Consider the following 22,436-nt stretch of genomic DNA (forward strand, 5'->3'; position numbering starts at 1 on the left):
TTAAAATCTATGGAGTAGTAGTACTAGCAGTAGTAGTACCTTTTCAGTTTTCATAAGTGTAATTAGATTTATGGTTTAATTACTTTCTCCTGTATTGCTGTAGTCTTCTGATTTCTTTCTTTTTGTTCTTCTCGTGTGCGGAGGGTGCATTCGTTTCAACCTTTTGCAAATCATGTCTTTTAGTAATGGAAGCCATCATTGCATACTTATTGTTTTCAGTTTTAAATATTGTCTTTAAAATATGTAAGTCATCTTGGGTCCTTTTTATGGAGAAATGCGGGGTAAACATATTTTAAATACATCAATAAACCGCCCAGGGTAATGCTGACAACTAATGGGGTGGTATATGTATTGAATGAATGAATGAATGAATGAATGAATGAATGAATGAATATACAAAAAGCTCCACCCAATGTTATTGCTGAATGCCATCAAGTCAGTACTGTCTTATAGTTAACTCCAATAGGGTTTTCATGGCAAAGGAGATGATTAAGGAGCAGTTTTACCAGTTCTACCCTCCAGTGCCTTTCCATGGCAGAGCTCGACAACTGAATTGAGGTCTCCCAACTCCTAATCCATTATTCCATCCATCACACTGGTTACCATACACACCAACCAGCAAATTTAGTACCGTATTTTTCGCACCATAAGACGCACTTTCCCCCCACAAAACAGGGGGGGTGGAAAGTCTGTGCGTCTTACGGAGCGAAGAAAACAGATTATATTTTCCTGTTTTCTTCTCCTAAAAAATTGGTGTGTCTTATGGAAAGGTGCGTCTTATGGAGCGAAAATACGGTATTTTGTTTTTAGGGGATACTTTAAGGCCCTGTCTTCTGCAGCGTGAGCGATGCCCTCCAGCTCTGCTCTTTTCTCTTGTAGGTAAACTACGACCAGGATTTGTTGGCTCACCCGATAGTGTGTGTCCTGGTAAGAATAGGGCACAGCTGTCACTGTTGTTGTCTGCACTTGTTTTGGGATGATTGCTTCAAGCTATGGCTCTGCAACTGTCATGCACGTTTCTGGGTGAAGCCACACCATGAAATCTTTGGCCAGGTACCAAGTCTGGGAAAATCGAAAGGACAGCGTGAGTCTGCCTTTGAAGGGCTATCCATGAGAACTGTATGGTTCATCTTTTGTTCTACAACACCCTTAAAGATGCGCCGGCTGTTTTGCAGTGTTCCACCTTATAAGCTACATCACTGCGGGCAACTAACAGCCAAAGGCCCTAAAGATGCGAACAGCACAAAGAAAGATGGCCAGGATTAGAGCTCAGGAAAGTAGCTTTTATGGACTGCAACATGCAGAACTGTCAGGCCATCCTGGCTGGAGATTCTGGGAGTCACAATCCAGAAACAGACAGGCAAGAAAACCCAAAAAAAGTCTGAAGATCTAATTGGGATCCATCTTCTAGCCAAGGAGTTGAATATCTGCCGAGAACAACCGACACAACCGTAGGAAGATTTCCATTCAAAAGCTCCATGCCTCCGACAGAAGAACGTTCTGGGAAAGACACTGCTGCTTATCGTTTTGCTTCTAAAAGGAGAAAAATGGAATTTGTTGCCTATGCAATGAAACATGCTGGAATGGATATATGTCTAATGCAATCTCATATTTTCACATTGTGCCTGAGCAATGCAGAAGGGGAAAAGGAGAAGTTGGCTTACAACTATCCATTAAGTTACCATATTGTTCGGTGTATAAAATGACACTTTTTCCTAAAATAATTAGAGGAAAAATTGAGGGTCTTTTTATACACGGAAGTAAGGAGGGGGGGAGGGATCAAAGTGCTTTGATCCCTGCTTTCCCCCCTCCACTATTTGCAAAGAAAGTGGAGGGGGAAAGCAGCTTTTTGCAAAGAAATTGGAGGTGGAAAAGCACTTTCCTCGCAAGGAAATGGAGGGGAAAAGCGATTCCTTCTTTCCCCCTCCACTTTCTTTGCAAAAAGCTGCTCCCCCTCCCCTCTGAAAACAGCCTTTTGCTAAAAAAGAAGTTTTGGGTTAGAAAAGTGGGGGGTGCCTTATACAGCAAGGCTGCTCAGGGGGCTGGAAACCAAGCCTTATGAGGAAAGGCTGAAAGAACTGGGCATGTTTAGCCTTGAGAAAAGAAGATGGAGGGGTGATAGGATAGCCCTTTTCAAATATTTGAAAGGCTGTCCTACAGATGAGGGGCAGGATCTGTTCTCGATCATCTCCGAGGGCAGGACACGCAACCATGGGCTCAAGTTAAAGGAAACCAGATTTTGGTTGAATATTGGAAAAAACTTCCTGACTGTTAGAGCAGCACGACGGTGGAACCAGTTACCTCAGGAGTTGGTGAGTGCTTCAACACTGAAGACGTTGAAGAAAAACTTAAATAATCACCTGCCAGATCTGCTTTGATTGTATTCCTGCCCTGAGCAGGGGGTTGGACTGGATGGCCTTGTAGGCCCCTTTCGACTTCGTTTTTCTATGATTCTATATTAAAATGGTGCCCCTACTAATGACAAGGCAGCTGTTACTAAAATTAAGTAAAACATTATTCAATTTGAAAAATACAGATGGCTTCAAAATCAGACACACGTCCTGCCAAGCCATTAATTGTACTGAGTTTGTTCACCATCACAAAGGAAAAAACTCAGAAAAATTACGACACAGAAACTCAAGGCTAAGCTGAAGGACCTGTTTAAGGACAGTTACCAAAATCCTGCATATTTGGAAAGATCCTGAGACATGTTCTAAGACACCAGTGTTTGCTACTGTTGGGGTGTAGCTGCTTACTCATACGAACTCAAAGGCTGCGTTGTATGTACGCTCAATGTTCTTTGCAAGCCATCCATTACAAGATGACCAAAATATTGGTGAAGAAAACCATATGTGGGCCGGTCTGTCTGCCTTTAGTCACCTCCTCATGAAAGCGTCTCCCACCACATTCTTCGTTCATCAACAGCTGAGGAAATCTCAGGACCCCTGAGATTAAAAATCACCAAGATTTGGTGCGAACGTTTGAGTGAAACGTGTCCTGACAGCGAATGCCTGAGGAACCATTCCTACACAGAGGTGTTTTTATTATTATTAAACCGTATTTATTCTGGAATTTGGTCCCGCCACAGCAAACAAATATCAGTTGGCACGGACAAGAAAGATGTTTCAGAATACAGATTCCAAAGCTGCACCACAGATTAGGGAAACCAAGTTTTAACAGTCAGTAATGTGAGATAACCACATTTCCTCTGCCAACACATGTTGTTTCTTCAAGTGTCTTTTCTTGTGCAGCTCAACTCCCAACGGAGAAGTAGAAATTGAACCGACTCCACAGCGGTGGGGGGGGGATGGCCTATCCGGAAGGCTTTTATGACTCGGGAGGCAAAACCAAACTCGAAGCAGAACTTAGAGAAGGTCCGTTTTTCAGACCACGGATCTCGGCCAGAGATTTCGGAAATCACAACATCTAACAACCTGGAAACGAACAGGCCGAACTTCTACTCAAGAGCATGAATCAATGGGCACGATCCTTCACCAAAACACATTCTGCTGAAAGCCTCATTGAAGTGAACAGGACTTCCAAAAACGTTTTCACATGGCCCTCATTCGTTTCAATGTCTTACACACAAGAGATTATTTCTAATGGACTGTACTCAAAGGGAGCGAGGGGGAAATGGATCCAGAAGTTTTGTCATGACGTTTCAATGACTTAAGAGTGCAGTGCCTTACACACTTACTTGAAAACACGAACCGTACAAGTCAAATACAATGGTGCCCCACATGACGACGATAATCCGTTCCGCTAAAATCGCTGTTAAGCGAAATCGTCGTCATGCGGAAAAAAACATTGGAATGCATTGAAAACCGGTTAATGCGTTCCAATGGGGAAATACATCATCGTCCAGCGAAGATCGCCCATAGAGAACTACCGATCAGCTGTTTAAAATCGCTGTCTTCCGAAGCTTCTGTCCGGAAAACAGCCATTTTGCGAAGGGAGGGAAGCCATTTTGCGAAGGGAGGCCATTTTGCGGAGCTGGAAAAATAATCATTTAACAAACAATTTTCCCCCATAGGAACCATTGTTTTGCGATCACAATAGCGATCACAAAAAAGTCATCGTCAAGCAATTTTGACGTCATGCAGGGTAAGCGTCAAGCGGGGCACCACTGTAAACTTATTTCGGAACAGATATGTGTAGGACAACGGTGTTATTGACATTATCCAAACAACTGAATAGAGGTGATGGAATGGAATGGGTGTGCATGGCACCCAAGCTCCAGCTGAGGTTGCAATTTGACCCCAAATGCTCTTTTCCAGTGGTGTCTTACAATAAAAAAAAACCCAATACACCCCATCAAATTTTCAGACCTTGGTAATTGGTTTGTAAATTATGCATGGATACATCTGCTGGAAAACACATAGGATATGCGTCAAGATTTCTATGGCCAAGTAAACTAGAAATCCAAAGGGTAATTGTATTCCATCTGTCCTGTTGCGGTGCAGCAAGAAAATCATCACAAAAATACAATTATAGGCATGTTTTGGAGCCCTGCCTGTCTATAGTAAGGTTGAATAAACCTAGAGTTATGTATGGCGTCTCCCCTCCTTGCCCATCCCGAGGCTATGAATTTTTTAAAAATGCAATTTGCCTGACCTTTGTGTTTGGCTCCATAGTGAAAAGTATCACCATGTCATGAACAGGCTTGGAAATCCTATATTCTATTAATCATTATTATCTCAATTCTAATCTTTCTGGTTACCTTCGAGAGCATAAATTGTGACAAACCCAGACCTACTGGGATCTGCCACACTTTCACTAAGCTGCCACCAACCATTCCCTGTAAGAAGTCACACAGACCAGGGATGGATTTTCAACGAATAAAAGAATAAGGTTTATTTAAATACAGCACACAGGGAAAATAAAATAATCAGGTGAATAAGATAAAGTAACGTGGCTTAGTTTCACTCATACATGCGTACAGTTTGGTTCACACAGAACCCTTAACTTGAAGCACAGACCCTGAACCTATCAGTTCTGGCTAACCAACAGACACCTGAACCTATCAGGTTGGTACTCTGACACACAGTAGTACCCTGTCTGACACACAGACTCCCACACCAGCTTCTTCTTCCCAGCTGCTGCTTTGTCTCCTCCCAGCGTCTCCCTGCTTTCCACACACGCATCACATATATATACAGTACAGCCCCTCCTCCTGATGTCCCGCCTTCCACTCCCCATAGGATGGAACTTTCCCTCCAAACCCATGACAGACAGGTAACATCAGTGCTGTATGTAACACCTCCCCTCTTTATAAGTTGTTTTGTAGGGGGAAAGCTAAGGTGCTTTTTCCCAAAAAACAACCTGGATAAAACACACAACAACAGTTATACATACCATATCATACTTACTTATACTTACATTCTAAGTTAACCATATCAATTAGGCATTTAACCATTTACCATATACATTACATCAATTTACCTTTATTCTTACAAACCAAATTCAAAAAAACAGGTACATTTAACCTTTGTCATCAATATATATACATAGTCCATGTTTCTTTCGCCGTCTTCATTCTTCAGGTCTTCTTGACAAGGCGTCAGCAACACAGTTCACTGACCCTCTGACCACCTTCACTTCAAAGTCATAGTCCTGTAGGTTTAAAGCCCACCTCATAAGTTTGCTATTGTGGGTTTTCATTGTCTTTAACCATTGCAGTGGTGAATGGTCAGTGCACAGAACAAAATGTCTTCCCCAGATGTAAGGCTTGGCCTTCTGGATCGCGTAGACTATGGCCAAACACTCCTTCTCCACGGTTGCCAAATGTCTCTCACCTTTTTGAAGTTTCCTACTCAGGTAGGACACTGGATGCTGGTCACCATTCTCATCCTCCTGGCACAGAACTGCTCCTACCCCGCTGTTAGACGCATCGGTGTAGATGATGAACTCCCGGTCGAAGTCTGGAGCACGCAGCACTGGATACTGGACAAGCGCCTCCTTCAACCTCTGGAACGCCGCCTCACAGTCGCTGGTCCACGGGATGCGGTCATCAGTCTTCTTCCTCGTCAGATCGGTCAGCGGAGCCGCAATCTCGCTAAACCTCGGGATGAACTTTCTGTAGTAGCCCACCAACCCAAGAAATGATTTGACTTTTCTCTTGGTGTTGGGTCTAGGCCAATCACGAACTGCTTCTATCTTAGCCTCTAGGGGTTTGATCACTCCTCCCCCTACCAAGTGACCCAAGTCTTTTATTTCTGGGATACCCAGCTGCAGTTTGCTCTCTCTGCAGGGCCCAGGCCACAGCACTTCCTCCCCTGGGTCAAAGTGCCTCTCTCTGCCACTCTGGTCATCCCAAGCTTTCTTTCTGACCTTCTGAGCTTGCAGGGTCTCTGCTGCTAGCTCTAGGTCTCTCTTTAGGTCATTCATCAAGGTGTCTATGTATGTCACAACGTCTTGTGGGTCATCCTGGGTGATCTGCTCCCAATCTTGCTTGATCAAATCAAGGGGCCCTTTCACCCTTCTCCCAAATAAAAGTTCAAACGGACTGAACCCGGTACTGGCTTGTGGCACTGATCGATAAGCAAACAAAAGGGATTGCAGCTTCTGGTCCCAATTGTTTGGATTCTCTGCCAAGTAAGCCCTAATCATGCACATTAGAGTCCCATTGAACTTCTCAGTTAACCCATTACTTTCAGGATGATAGGCAGTGGTTTCCTTGTGCTTAATTCCACAGATTTGCCATAAGCGTTTCATGAGCTTCGATGTAAATGATGCTCCCAAATCTGTGATTATTTCTGAGGCAAATCCCATCCTGGACATATACCCCACCAAGGCATCTGCCACTGTGTTAGTTTCAATGTTAGTCAAGGGTATGGCTTCAGGGTACCTCGTGGCATGGTCCACAATGGTGAGAATGAACCTGTTCCCCCTCTTTGTGGCCTTGGGCAAAGGTCCCACAATATCCACCCCTATGCATTTGAACGGAGTGTCAATCACAGGCAAAGGGCACAACTTTGCTTTGGTCCTGTCGCGGCTATTCCCCTGCCTTTGACACACATCACATTGTTTACAGAACTCCCTGATCTGCTTCCCTATGTCAGGCCAGTAAAAATTCTGTGTGATTCTCGGCTGTGTTTTGTTCACCCCTAAGTGCGCAGCAAACATGTCAGAGTGCCCCCTTTGTAAGATCATGGGGCGATACTTTTCAGGTACCACTAGCTGACTTCTGATCCCATCTCCCCCTTTTGAGATATTCCTCAGGGTCTCTCTATACAAAATCCCCTTTTTCTCCAGAAATCTCACTGGGGTTTCAGGTGTTAGCTGGGCGTCAGTCACCTGTTCAAAACACTTTTGGAGAGTGGCGTCTGCCTTTTGCTCTTGTCCAAATCTGCTGTCTGTGGTTAAGGTTTCCACCACAGCTTCTGAACTCCCCCCACCTGCTTCCGTCTCTGGCTCATCATTACCCCCTTGAACTGTCCCCGTGGTGGCTTGTGAACGTGTAATCACTAGCACCCGTTTCACATGTTCAGCCAGGTCATTTCCCACGAGCACGGCTGCTGGCAGAGTCGATGAAATTGCTAGCCGCCAAACTCCCCTCCAGCCTTGAAAGTTGACAGGTACCTCCGCGACTGGGAGTGAGATTATCTGCCCCTCAATCCCTGCTACCTTTATGCTCTCATTTGGGATTACATACTCCCTAGGAATAATATCTGGATGGCACAGGGTCACCTGAGAACAAGTGTCCCGCAGCCCCCGATACTGACGGTCAAGTATTCCTACGTCCACCCCTGCTGTTTCAAACAACTGAGAATCTGTTCTCACGAGCAAGCAGCGCTTGACCTCCACAAGAGGACCATTTTCCTCAGCCTGATCAGCAGATGTATCTGTTCCAGATTGAGTAACCATGGCAACCGGCTCCCTCAGTGACAAGGAGCTTTGCTCTTTCTGGACACAGAACACAGCTTTTGGCTTGGTTCCACTCAACTCATGAGGCACATTTCCTTTTATCTGCTTCCATTTCTCACACCCTGAGATTAGATGGCCCTTTCCCTCACAGAAATAACATTTTCTGCTGTATTTTGATTCTCTCTCATCTTGTTTTGGTTTTCCCTCCAAAATCTGAGGTCTTGGTTTCATGTCTGAGGGCTTCCCTTCACCATGGGCCCCTCCCCCTTGCTGGCTTTTCCCTGGTCCCTGAGAGTACTTAGGGTCCCATGTTTCCCTCATGTTTCCTTCAGAATAATTCAGGTTTTGTTGTGCCTTAACCTGTGTGCCTTCTTTTGGTTTCAGAATAGTTTGTGGCTTTATCTTTCTTTCACACTCATAAACCATATCCACTGCCACTTTGGATTGTAAATCTTTTCCCTCAGAAAACTCATCTATGCCGTATGCATCCTTAAAAACTTGCCTTAATAGAGTAAACCCAGACCTCTGTTTCTCTTTCAGTTGTTCAATATGTCTATTTTCCATTTGCTTAAATATATTGTCAATATTTTTCATCTCTTCCATATACCTATCCCAGTCATCATCCCTCTTGGATGTTTCCTCACTATTTATTTTCATTTGGCAAGTGGTGCAGCTTTGACAAAATTCTTTTATTTCTTTTCCCATTTTTGGCCAGTAGTACTTCTGGGATATTTTCTGCTTAGTCTTTGCCATCCCTAAATGTCCCGATAGGGTGTCTGTGTGACATTTTTCCATTACTTTCTTTCTATATTTAGAAGGAACTACAAGCAATTTTTCCTTCGTGGAGTTTATTAAGATCTCCCTACATAAAAGGCCTTCTTCACAATAATATCTCTCACGGTTCTCAGGGGTTACTGGACAATTGCTAACCATCTTAAAGCACTGCTGCAAGGTTGGATCTAGTTGTTGATCCCATTTGCTAAACTCAATAGAGTCCTCCCCCTTTGAGTTCTCCATTTCTATTTCTAACTGCCTCATTTGAACTTCATGCTGTTGGGCTATGAGCATTTTTCTGAGTTCTGGGTTTTGTTCTCCCGTGCTGTCACCCTGCACTGAGCCAAATTCATCCTCAGAACCTTGGTCAACCTGGGGGTCTTTCACTTCACCCATTTCTGCCATCTGGCTTCGAGTCAAGGGCATAATCCCCCCTCAGAACAGGCTGCTTTAAAAAGTCAAGCCTCAAAATAAAACGACCACTTTTTTTCTCTTTTGCCTCAGAACCAGCTTTCTATAGATTACTGCTGTTCTTCAGCACTACTGTAACTTGCAACAGTTGCGAGCCAGAGTCTACCCCCCTCTGCTGGGCCTCTCAGCTGGCAAGCTAGCTCACTTCTATTTCACAGTTTTGCCTCAGCTTTTTTCCCGCCAAAACAGGCTGCCTCAGAGCACTCTAATCTAGTCTCCCCAGTTGGCACGTTCTTCTACTAGCGCACCTCCCCGTGAGGTACACCTAGAAGATTACCTACGCGCCTCAGATTGTCCCTGACTAGACCCCCCTTGCTCTGGGCACACTTGCCAAGGCTTTGCTGGACCGCTGGACAACTGGACCAGTCGTATCCCACACGCTGGACACCAATCAATGTGACAAACCCAGACCTACTGGGATCTGCCACACTTTCACTAAGCTGCCACCAACCATTCCCTGTAAGAAGTCACACAGACCAGGGATGGATTTTCAACGAATAAAAGAATAAGGTTTATTTAAATACAGCACACAGGGAAAATAAAATAATCAGGTGAATAAGATAAAGTAACGTGGCTTAGTTTCACTCATACATGCATACAGTTTGGTTCACACAGAACCCTTAACTTGAAGCACAGACCCTGAACCTATCAGTTCTGGCTAACCAACAGACACCTGAACCTATCAGGTTGGTACTCTGACACACAGTAGTACCCTGTCTGACACACAGACTCCCACACCAGCTTCTTCTTCCCAGCTGCTGCTTTGTCTCCTCCCAGCGTCTCCCTGCTTTCCACACACGCATCACATATATATACAGTACAGCCCCTCCTCCTGATGTCCCGCCTTCCACTCCCCATAGGATGGAACTTTCCCTCCAAACCCATGACAGACAGGTAACATCAGTGCTGTATGTAACATAATAAGAGAAACACTCTGTTTGCTAAGCAGCCAGCGTTCTATCACGGCGCATGATTACAGGACTAAATTTGAATGTTTCATTCATAATAATGGGTCTTAACTTATTTCAAAACAAGCTTATTTAGTTCACAACTGCAACGGGGTGCCGAGACTTTCCTTAAAAACTGCACGCTTCTGTCTATTTTTAGCAAGTGGAAATAAACGAGACACCATGTGCTTCGCTTCTCCATCACATGCTTTCCCCAGTTTTTACAGCTTCTGACATACAAGATGATTTAAGAGCACAGGACAGCCCAGAGTCAATTAACAAACTGTGCTAAATCTTCAATGTTTTAAGAATTAATTATTCTTAAGGAGGATCCACCATGATCGTCTTTCCTGCCAAAAGGCTGGCCGAGTGTGTCACTTTCTTTACAAGCATAATTAATCTAACCAGAAGATTTACTTCCTCAAATAAAACCTTGCAGCATATGCTCAGATACTCGTTTGCCACCCTGTCATTTCCAAGATATACAAGGCAACAACAATGAGACCAAAAAAATTAAGATCACACAGCAACAGAAACCGGAGCTGTGCAGGAAAGGGTGTTAACCACATTGGGCGAACAGGTTCTTGGTCAAACTATGGAATAATCTAATGTACACTGTATAATTAAGAACCAGCACAACAAACACAGAGAAGGACCTGCCCTGTGGAAGGCTAAACCTATTCCTTTTTCCTCTCCATCTCAAATAAGATGAAAACTGAACAAACTGAGCAAACAAGATCAAACTACTGTACGGTGGTACCTCTCAAGACGATTACCACGCAAAATGACGAATCCGCAGGAGGATGAGTTTTTGCGATCGCCATTACACTTTGCAAAACAGTGTTTCCTATGGGCGATTTTCGCTGGACAATGTTTCGGCCCGTGCTTCGTAAGACTTTTTTTCCCCCCCGGGACTGATGCTTTGCAAGACGAGGATTTTAACAGCTGATTGGCGCTTCGCAAAATGGCTTCCCCATGGGCAATTTTCGCAAAACGACGACTATTTCCCCCATTGGAATGCATTAAACAGATTTCAATGCATTCCAATGGGAAAACGCTTTTCGCAAGACGATGTTTTCGCTAAACAGAGATTTCAATGGAACGGATTAACATTGTCTTGTGGGGAACTACTGTATATGTTTTTTTGGTTAGGATGGTTGTGTGAGTCAAAAATTCATGGCCAACGTTAATGAGACTATATTGTCATTTGGAGACTGATCCCACTGTCAAAAGTCATCACTTGCTTAAAAAAACTGTGGCTTGAATATTGTACTCCATGCATCTTAAGAAGTGAAGAATCCATGAAAACGAAAACCAATCTGCCTCTTAAGTCTTACAGGTGATATAAGACTCTTATTTATCCTTTTTTTAAAATAATGAATACTCTGTGACTCATTCATCCATTCTAAGACACAGCTAAGGGTTAGGAACTCCGAGAGCTGAAGCACCAAGACATCTGGAGGCAAAGGAGAGTTGAGAACTGCAAGTTGAGAGGAGGTTTCCCAGAATGCCCAGAAAAATGGATTACTAACTGTCTTTTTAAATCTAAAATTAAAAATCTCATGGTGGTTATCCATGCTGTTTGGGAATGAGGGCAATTCTATTCTAACGGAACCTTTTGGAGTATTTTTTTGGGGGGAAAGCTGCACCAGGCTGTAGAGTTTGGAAAATATACATGCCGGAGCTAAAACTCTGAGCTATCCCAGCTACAGTGGTGCCTCGCTTAACGGGCGCTCCAATTAGCGATGAAATCGCTTAGCAATGACTTTTTTGGAGCATTTTTGTCCTTCGTTTAGCTATGGTCCCTATGGGCGATTTTCGCTTAACGATGGTTGGGACCATGCTTTGCATAGCGATTAAATTTTGGGTCCCCTGTTTCGCTTAACAATGGTTTAAACAGCCTCATGTTTGCTGTTTTTTAAGTTAAAGTTTACTGTTTAAAATGTTTGAAATCATAAGGTGCACTTAATAAACCCTTTGTTAACCAAATTTTACTTTGTACTGACTTTTTAAATTTGTGTTGTTTTTTCCCCCCATTGAGATGCATTGAATAGGTTTCAATGCATTTCAATTGGGGAACCGCGTTTCGCTTAGTGATGTTTCCTATGGCGATTTTCGCTTAAGGACGGCAATTCATGCCTATTGGAACGGATTATCCAGTTTTCAATGCATTTCAATGGGAAACCGCGTTTCACTTAGCGATGAAATCGCTTAGCGGCGATTTTTTCTGAACGAATTAACATCGCTAAGCGAGGCACCACTGTATTTGTATGGCAGGGGAATCTGGGAGTCGTAGTCTAATACAGGTAACATTTTCAAGGGGGAGAGTGCTGGAGAGTCACTGGTTGAAGCTAAACAGGATCAAAAGGTGGAGAAGGAAGGTTGAATGTCCTTGAACGCTGGTGGACCAAGAAAATACAGATAGCCAAACCGGGTCTTTTCTAGAAATTACACAGATAAAAAAAAAAACCCAAGCCCTTCTCCTGACTAAAACCAGGACTGCAGCTTTGAGAGTTGCAAAGAAAATTCAGAATGCCAGAAGTGTGAACGCAGAGCTGGACGGAATGGAAGAATTCCTTCCTAGCCCAGTGCAAAGATCAGGAAAGCAACCTCACCAGATAAGGCTATTGTTAGGGTAAACAATGGCATTTAGGATATGCCATTCCTCCTGTCTCTGCCCCACATTCCTCTGAGTTTTGGTATAGACTGCACTCAAACAGAGACACGACATTGTGTGGGTGGGGTGGGGGGAGAGCCTTTTCCCCTTAAAACTCCACTAGTTTAAAGACACGTTATCCAACTCTCTTTGACACCCACAGTTTTCCTGGTCTCTAGAGTGACTTGTTCTGATAATACACACAATGCAATATTTTTAAAATGAAAGATTACAAAAAAATGTGGCATGAGCATTGTGGCTCACCGTTCAATGGTTACTTCTTTTTATATTTTAAAAAATTCCTCTAAACCAGTGGCTCCTAACCTTGGGTAAATTCTTGGACTGCATCTCCAAGAAAACTGGATCCCATAACAAGTCTTAGTTAACTATGATTGGCTGTCAGGTCACTTCTCACCTGGGGCAACTTAACGAAATTTAATGACCTCCAAGAAGTTCGACTTTACTGCAAACCACAGCCCATGGCCTGGAGAGAAGGATTTGCCAGCTCCCACGATCTCCCAGCAATGAGGACCGCCGATAACATGCTCCTGTTTGTACGACTTTGGTTTTTACACCAGGCACCCTAGAATCATTGACTTGGAAGAGACCTACATGGCCATTGAGTCCAACCCCTGCTCAAGGCAGGAATCCAAATCAAAGCAGATCTGACAGAGGGTTTGTCCCATTTTCTCTTGAAGGCCTCCAGTGCTGGAGCCCTCACCACCTCCCCTTGAGGTCATTCATGGCTTCTATCGTTGTACTGCTCTAACAGTTAAGAACGTTCTCCCTGATATTCAGCCGAAATCTGGCTTCCTGTGGCTTCGACCCGTTGTTATGTGTCTGGGGTGATTGAGAATAGATCCTGTCCCTCCTCTGTATGACACAAATATTTTTCATAATTATGATCCTATCTCCTCTCAGTCTCGTCAAGGGACTGGCTGGTTGTTTGGTTGCAGGATAAAGAGGCCAAATTTGAAAAGCTGCTTAAATGGTAAACAACCTATTTTGTGTTCTCTCTTTCTCTTCTTGGAAAGGTCAGTGAAATCCTCTCTCTCTGCCTTAAAAAAGAAAAAAGAGACAGCCTAAGCTGAGACTTTTTTGACTTAACACTAGAGATGGGGGTATTTGTACACAAATATCCTTGCACAGGTGGAGTTAATGAGGGTCCAGCCCCATGGGGCTGGACGGTCCACTCACCGATCCGCTGAGGACGCGGACTGCGCGATTCTACCCATCGCTCTGCAGCGCGCAATCCGCTCACCACTCTTTGACCTTGGCAGCGCGCCTTGTCTTCCCGCCTCCTGCCAGGAGTAGCGAATGAACTGAGCACTACGGAGCCATTGGCAGAATCACACCATCCGCGTCGATCAGTGAGTGGACCGTCCGTCTCCATGGGGCTGGACCCTCATTAAAGCCACCTGTGCGGGGAATATTCGTATACAAATACCCCCCCATCTCTACTTAGCACTTTACAAGCCTAACAACCCATGTGAAATGTAAAACATTCAGAAGAAGTATCCTTTACACATAGATGTTAAAAAGCTAGGCTATCAATAAGTTATAAGGAAACAGGTGCACACGGTAACTCTGGAGGGTCAGATAAGTCTGCCTGCCTTACTCTGCTAAGGTGCTTACAAATCCAAAGCCATGGAAATGGGGTTCAGAAAACAACCCTTCAAAACCATCCCTACAATTTTTGCTTACAATTTTTAGCAAACCACTAAATGGACTAAAAGTTTACCCAGAACAACCTCTTTGTGTGCGTCACCTTTTCGTAAATTTTTCAAGAACTTTATACGGTGAATGACTATTATCTACCCACTGCAACAGCAGGCAAACGAAGGCCAAGGATGGCTTCCAGATGATACCTCACTGAGGTGAGATCTGCACTCGGGGCTTCCTGGATTTAGTCTGTGAAACACTAGCCAACCACAATTCACATCTGGGCATCCATGCGTTTGGTAACACACTACATTTTAACACCTATCTCTCTGAAATAACTAGGTTTCTTGCACAGAAGTTAATGCTGGAGAAAAGGCAAAAATACTACCTCAACTTTTCAAACTTTACAGGGATCTGTGTTTTTAAGGTATTTATGTATGTATACAGTGGTGCCTCGCTAGACGATGATAATCCATTCCACTGAAATCGCTGTTTAGCGAAATCATCGTCTAGGAAAAAGCATTTCCCCATTGGAATGCTTTGAAACCTGTTTAATGCATTCCAATGGGGAAGAATCGTCGTTGTCTAGCGAAGATCAGCCATAGGAAAGCCGCGTTCCGAACTGCCAATCAGCTGTTTAAATCGCTGCCTTGCGAAGCTTAGGTCGGTCCGCCTAGAGTGGTCTGAGTTGACTAGATAGGCGGGATATAAATAAAATAAATAAATAAAATAAATAGGTCCCGAAAACACCTGTTTTGCGAGCACGGAGGAAGCTGTCAAAATCGTCGTCTAGCGAAAATTAGTTTATGAAGCAGGGACCAAACATTGTCCAGCGAAATTCCTCCATAGGAATCACTGTTTTGCGAATCGCTATTAGCGACTGCAAAAAGTCAATGTCTAGCGAAAAAACTGTCATGCGGGGTAATTGTCTAGCGAGGCACCGCTGTATATTGAATTTTTATACTGCCGGTACACATTGGCAAGCCACTAATATGGACAGCTTACATACATAAAAGCAACCACCCCAACCCATCAGGCAGATGATGCAAGCAAACCCTCAGCAGCGACAACAGATAAAAAATAAAATACAATTGAAAATAACATAGATATAATAAGCTATCATGAAGAGAGGATAGATTGGAAGGCTTTTCTGAAATTAAGTATTTTTATTGACTTGATGGAATGCTAGGAGGGAAGAGGCATGGCACACCTCCACTGGCAGTATGGCGGCCTCCACCAAGAAAGCCCAAATCCCGGTCACAGAATTTCGGGGCTTCTCTTGGGGTGGCAACCCGTAGGATCAAAGCCTGGGGGAGCGGGTGGCACAGGCAGACGATCCCAAGGAGAAGTGCTCCGACGAGCCATCAGGTCCAAAACCATCAAGGACCCTCCGTGATCATATTAACACTTTGAATTTGGCATGGAAGCATACAGGCCACCAGTGCCACTGACCCCAAGGCCAGGAAAATCCGATCATACCTCGGGATACCCAAAAGCCAGCCTGCCCACCGCCTTCGACAGCTGCAGCAGCCCTTGTACAACCCTCAAGGGTAGCCCCCACGTAGGGAACACTGCAGCAGTCAATCCCCAAGACCACCAAATCATAAACCAGGGTTGCCGGGGACCTCCTGTCCAGATAGGGAGGCAGGTGTGCAAATTCCTGGAGCAAAAAACAACAACAACACACAGCAAAACAAAAACCTGGCCACAGTCAAGATCTGATCCTACACAGAGAGGAGCAGGCCCAGAAGCACACCCAAATCACAGACCCGGTCTCTCAGAAGGAGCGTAGCATCAGCAGGAGGATAGTTAAAGTGTGCAAGCCAACAAAAGAGTTTGACTTCAATGTGTCGAACCGCCTTAGTGCCACTGCCCTTTCGGCACCTGTATAAGATTTTTAAAGAGCCGAACCCCTGCAATTTCTCCCCCTCCCTCTCAAACATTAGCAGAGGGCGATTCTTCACATCTAACCGCCTTAACACGACACACCTTAGTTGCCGTATCATGACACAACCTCTGTCGGCCTCCCGACACACCTCCCATTACCTCATTGTCGTTGCCACCTGTAGAAAACTCACCAGCAAAATATGACTTGCAGCCAAAGAAGCCGACCGGGATCCCCGTCCCACGTCCCACCGCCCTTCTCCAGAAAAGAGGTGCTCAAGGGAGGGACGGGGGACATACAAACACATTTCCTACAAATGCACACCTTCCCATCCAGGATTTCAGATCTGACTCAGTTTTTAATCGGAAAAAGTTTAAAGCTCACATGCAACGAGGCAAGCTCATTCCGTTTGCATGGCGTTGCAAGAGTGTGCCGGAGACACCATTAAAAGACTGGGGAAGAGGCATAGAAGGGGGGGGGTTTAAAATGCACCGGACAAACATAGAAAAAGGAGAATATTAAGCGAGAAAGGGAAGGGAAGAGAGTGTCCAGGGTGCTAAAACTTGCCCGACTTTCCGTCTTCCAAGATTTCCCGTTGGGAATAACTCCTGAACGCCGGGGAAACCTAAATCGCTCCGGACACTCTTCGGGGACACCCCAATACTGACACGAGAGGTGCCTTTTTGGGCTACGGGGGAATTCCTCACTCAACCTAACCTTCCCCCCCCACCCCCCGGGGATTGCTGACCAAGGAAGAACATTGCTTTCTTTATTAAAATTTGGGAAATTCGTTTCCTTAGTTGCCTCCCTATCTCCTGCTGGAGCAAAAAGGCCGTCCTTCGGGGGGGGGCGCTCCCATCCCCGCTGCCCGACTGAAAGCAAAAGGGGGACCTCCAGAGTAGACCTTTGGTCTAGATGGGCGGGAGAGAAATCCAGTAAGTAAATAAAATACATAAACTGCCCCTCCGGCAAGTCAAAGCAAGGATCCGCTCCTTGGGTGCTGCCGACCAGTTAAAGGAACCCCCCCCCTCTGTCCACCTGTTTCTGCCCTTGGGAGACCCTAGGGGTCAATGCCTCCGACCCGCTCCCTCCAAGCCCTCCCTTTTACTCACATGGATTTTTTTGGTGGGGGAGGAAGGCTTTGCTTGAGGGAGGGGGTTCTCAGTTCCCTTCCCTCTGGACGAGAGGGTCTGTAATGAAGCTTTTTGGAGGTGACTTTCACTCTATCCCTCCCTCCCCACATACACTGCAATGTGTGTGGTGGGGGGGTTTCTGCATCACCCCCCCCCCAAACAAAGCAACCATTTCTTCCTCCTCTCCTTGACCCTGCCAAAATTGGTGGGGTGGGCGTGTTAACTGTTTTAAGGGTCTTCCTCGTCTCCCCCATCCCCACATTTTAAGCAGCCAATCCCCCTTCTTTCTCCTTGGGTCTTTTTTATGGGGGGGGGGTTGGTAGGGTCATCTCATTGCATTATTATTTTTTGCAATACAGGGGTCCCCCCTTAGTGTTAAGAGAGGGGGCACCCAGGGGTTTTTCCACGCTCCTCTTTTGGGGACCCCCTCCTCACCCCCTCTCTTGCAAGGGGGGCAATTCTTCTTCCCTCCCATAAAAAGGTTTTTTTTCCCTTTATTCGTCCCCCCCCTCCAAATCCTTCCAGCCCAATCTCAGTGCCATCTTCCCATTGGGGGGGGCTCTTCCTTCTCTCTTCTCCCCTCCCCTCCCCCTCCCCCTCCTGCTTTGGGACAGAGGCTGCCTGGCTCTCTCTCTCCCCACCCCCCCCTTTTCAGAAAGGGTGGGGGTCGCCCCCTCCCCATTTCCTTAGGACACCCTCCCCTCCTTTAAATGGGACACCCTCCCCTTCCCAACCCCCCCTTATCCTCTTTCCTGATGGGGAGGGGAGTTCTCCCTTCCCTGCCCCTCCCCTCTCGGGTGCTTTGGTACCCCCCCCCCATTTTGGGGGGGGTTGAGAGAGAGGAAAGGGGATCCTTCTACCTCCCCCTCCCCAGTACTGGGGGGGTCCCCCTTCCTCTCCCCCCCCAGCACTCTTCCCCTTCGGGGGGGGACTTCTCCTCCTCCTCCTCCTTCCCCCCCCCCCACTGCCAGCCAGCCCCCCCTCCGTCCCCTCGACTCACCCCTCCGGTTGAGGGGCCGGACCCGCACCGCCACCTTCACTTTGGAGCCCCCCATCTCTCTCTCTCTCTCGCCCGCCCGCCTCAGCCTTCCGTCTTCTTCGGGGCAAAGGCGAGCCGAGCACGGGAGGGACCAGCCAGGGGGCGGGAGGGAGGGAGGGGCGGGCCCTCAGGGACCCGCCCACCAGGACTACGACTCCCGGCCTGCCCTGCGCACGCCGACGCCCCACGCCCCTTCCCTCGCCTCTTTTCGGCCCTCCTCGCCTGCCGTCGCCCTTCTTCCCCGGCGCCTGACGGGAAATGGAGTCCGCTCTTTCCCGTCAGGCGGCGGCTCCGCGCTAAGTCTCCTGGGAAGCGTAGTCCGAAGAAGGGGGAGAGGAGGAGGAGGAGGAGGAGGAGGAGGCGGCCAACAAAGTCGAGGCGCTTTCCTCCAACCTGAGGGCTTGGGGAACTACAGGGCCCATGCGGGCTGGGGATGATGGGTGCTCGAGTCGCCCGCCGCCCTAACGCGTCCTTCCCAAGACCTCGAGAATATACATATATACAGACAGACTGACAGACTGATTGATTGATTGATTGATTGATTGATTGATCCCCCTCAGAGTGACCTCAGCCCCCCCCCGGCTGTCTCGAGAGCCAGTGGTTCACAACCTCGGGTGCCCGAATGTTCTCGGACTACAACTCCCAGGAATCCTAGCCGACCCACCTAGGGGTGAAGGCTTCTGGGAGTTGTAGTCCTGGAACATCTGGGGACACCCCCCACCTTCCAGAGGGGCCCAGCTGCTGCTACACCTTTAACATTAAAGAAGGCTTTTAATTGAAATAACGTTCAACTGTGGGTCCTGATGGCAATTTTAATTGTATTTTAATCATTTTATATTTTATTGTATTTTAATTAAATTTTAATTGTTGTAAGCAGCCCAGAGACCTTTGGGTAGAGTGGGCGGCATATAAGTTAAATAAATAAATAAATAAATAAATAAATAAATAAATAAATAACTTTGCCAGGGAGAGGTCAGGCCTCTTTCCCTGCAGCCTCCTTTTTTTCAATGCTAGCAGAGGCTTTTTACCTGATACACACCTCTTGGCCCCCAAAGGACCGCTGAAGACGCAGATCCACGGTCCAAATAAAAAGAGCAGCCGCCTGCCTAGGTTGCAGGGTGAAGAATGATGGACTCTGGGTGTGTATGAACCACAGCATCCATTATCCCCAGCCAGCGTGGCGAGAAAGGATCCCAGTTGCCTTCCAAAGACCTCTGGAGGGCCCCGGGCATCCATGCCGGCTCAAGACTGCATCATGGTGGTGGTGTCGTTGCATGTCGTCAAGTCGCCTCCAACGTATGGAAACCCCGTGAAGGAGTCACCTCCAAAATGCCCCGTCCTCAACTGCCCTCCTTAGTTCTGTGGCTTCCTTGATGGAGTCAGTCCATCTCATGTTTATTTGGCTTTCCTCTTTTCCTACCGCCTTCAACTTTTCCTGCCATTATTCCCAACCTCCTGTAGTTTCCTATTGTTGAGGAGAAGAGCTGTCCCTCTGTGGTGGGGCACAAAACACTTTGTATGCGAGAGATTTCCTTCATGTCCATGCTTTGGTGTCTCTGCTTATGGAAATCAGGGCCCGAGTCAGGAAAGAACCAAGCTTAAGCCCCTGAAGAACAGCTGTCAATACCAAGCATTTAAAAAAAAAAAACACAGGGCTAGCTGGATGGATGATTGGATTCTACATAAAATGGTTTCAGTGGAAAAGTGGTAAAAATGGAAAAATCCAAAGGGCTAGTCAGGATCCACATCAACAGTTCAAGCAGTTCCCACCTCTCCAAAAAAGCATGTCTTTTGTGAAGCTGATGGATCTTGATGGCCTGTTTAGGACTGAGTCCTCCCCAACTCATGCTGGATTCCAGTAAGGGACAGCACACCATCAACCTGTTGTGAGTCTTTTGGAGCTAATGAGGTTTAATTGCCCTTTCAAGATCAAGTCACCAAAACAGGTTGCATCATAATAAGGAAAATGTGCTTGTTTACTGGTAAAAAGTCCAACCTTATTCCTGCCCAGGACTCAGTAGATGGATGCTAAGCTGGTTAATGCATTACCCCTGCAAAGCGCCAGGACGTCACGCCTGCAAGCCCTAGATCTTCTCCACCGCTGGATCCAGGAATGTGCAAGAGCTCTGTGGCATCAGCAGTTTTGCTTCTTTTCCACCCTCCCATCTCCTTTGGTGAGTCAGGTTGCTGAAACTCCTCCCGCCCACCAGATACTCTCCTGCTCAGGGATCATGCCCGCCCAGCCCCAGCCACACCCTTTGGCATCCACATTGACACCAGTCACGGGCCCCACCCGGTTGGGCTTCTCCGATTTCACCAGACGCTGCTCACAGTGTTTACTTGCGGGCTAAAAACGCACTCTTTGAACAGCAGCAACAGAAAGGTTCTCAGATAGCAGAGTTCCGGGTGTAATGCATGTTGATGCATGGCAATGGCTTAGCAGAGCATGGAAGTCCGCCTTAAACCACAGCGATGCCCCTGTCTAACTGCACCCCTGGAAATCACGGTCTTTGGGCAGCCTAAGGTGCAAATATAAAGGAGGAAATGTACCAAACAGAGGGGCGGAGAGCTGGCACAGACAGCTGAGTTGAAATCTGGCTTCATGTAAGGCTGGTTTATTTTAAACTGAACCACTTATCAGAGTCAAGGGCCCTGCATCACACACCTGGGAATAAGAGGCGTGGATGCTTTCTTTACATCTGTGATGCCCTAGCCAGCTTTTTGCAAAGAGAATTTGTTTACAGACAATTAAAAACAATCAACAGAACAGTAAACATAACAAAAGAACAAAGACATGGGAAGGGAGGGAGAACCTACCCTTAGGCAGCGGGAGGCAGCCAAGACTGGCACATTTTTTCGTGTACGTAACTAAAAGACAGCAAATTGTTATCAGTTATGATGCAGTGGTGTATTAATCTCTAGAAGTGCAAGAGCTCATCACGGCTGTCTCCTGCTCTTTGAAGGCCGCAACCCACTTTTGAAAGTGTCAAAAGGTTGGCAAAAGGATCGGTGTGTTTAAACAAATGGGGAGCAGTCTTTTGTAAAGTTAACGCCTCTTAACTGCCTATTCAAGACGGAGGCATCCTCTTTGGCTTGCAACAGAGACACCTGGCAACAATACAGTGGGGTCTCTACTTAAGAACTTAATCCGTATTGGAAGGTGGTTCTCAAGTTGAAAAGTTCTTATGTTGAATCTGCATTTCCCATAGGAATACATTGAAAACCATTTAATCCGTATCTGCTCTTTTCCGTCCATAGAAACTACAGTGGGACCTCTACTTAAGAACTTAATCCGTTTTGGAATGGTGTTCTTAAGTTGAAGTGTTCTTAAGTTGAAGCAAAATTTCCCATAGGAATGGACTGAAAACCAATTAATCCGTTCTGGCTGTTTTTTTATGTAGAGGTGCATTCGTACATTAACCAAAGCTGGTTAATACGTACTCTACCACTATGGGGAGAATTTTTTTTTAACCTAAGATGACCTAAGGTTAAAAAAAGAGCAGGAAAGGTTTTTTTTCCTGTTCTTATCTTGGATTTCTGTTCTCAAGTAGAAGCAAAATTTAGCAAATGGAGCTGTTCTTAAGTTGGATTGTTCTTAAGTGGGGACGTTCTTAAGTAGAGACCCCACTGTATCTTGCTGCTGGCCAAACTCTCTCCCATCCAATGAGAGGATTGCAGTTGGGTTTTAAATCATGTGACAAAACATGATTAGCTTTGGGTGCTCTGCATCCTGGCCAAGGGGAGGATGAGCCAGATTAAGAAGTCCATATGAAACCAGAAAGGAATCCTAGTCTCATCTTGCTGATAGTGTGGAAATACAATTGTGATCATCACTCTGTATGGATAAGAGATCAAACTATAAGCAGAAAAAAACTTGTTTATTTGTTTATTAATTAATTTATTGAATTTTTACCCCACCCATTTAGTCCACTGGCTACTAATGCTGGCAAATAAACAGACACACCTCTTCGGAGAATCTTGCATTCAAATCAATTAAATAAAT

The 22,436-nt window shown here is 46.0% G+C and overlaps 1 protein-coding gene across 6 annotated transcripts in view; it reads right to left on the minus strand.

Annotated features, from left to right (window-relative positions):
* The window catches only part of KIF13B (kinesin family member 13B), a 205,950-nt gene extending 187,411 nt beyond the window's left edge, over positions 1–18,539 (minus strand). For 4 of the 6 annotated variants that reach the window (XM_072986508.2, XM_072986489.2, XM_072986497.2 and 1 more), the window contains exon 1: positions 18,395–18,534. In XM_072986508.2, coding sequence (XP_072842609.2) covers positions 18,395–18,449 — 55 coding nt within the window. In that variant the 5' untranslated portion in view covers positions 18,450–18,534. Of the gene's footprint in view, positions 1–18,394 lie in introns of all 6 variants that reach the window. The other 2 variants (XM_078381692.1, XM_072986485.2) reach the window with 1 other exon arrangement.
* Between the last annotated feature and the right edge of the window lie 3,897 nt (positions 18,540–22,436).

Source organism: Pogona vitticeps, chromosome 1, assembly GCF_051106095.1.
Source record: "Pogona vitticeps strain Pit_001003342236 chromosome 1, PviZW2.1, whole genome shotgun sequence".
Taxonomy (NCBI): Eukaryota; Metazoa; Chordata; class Lepidosauria; order Squamata; family Agamidae; genus Pogona; species Pogona vitticeps.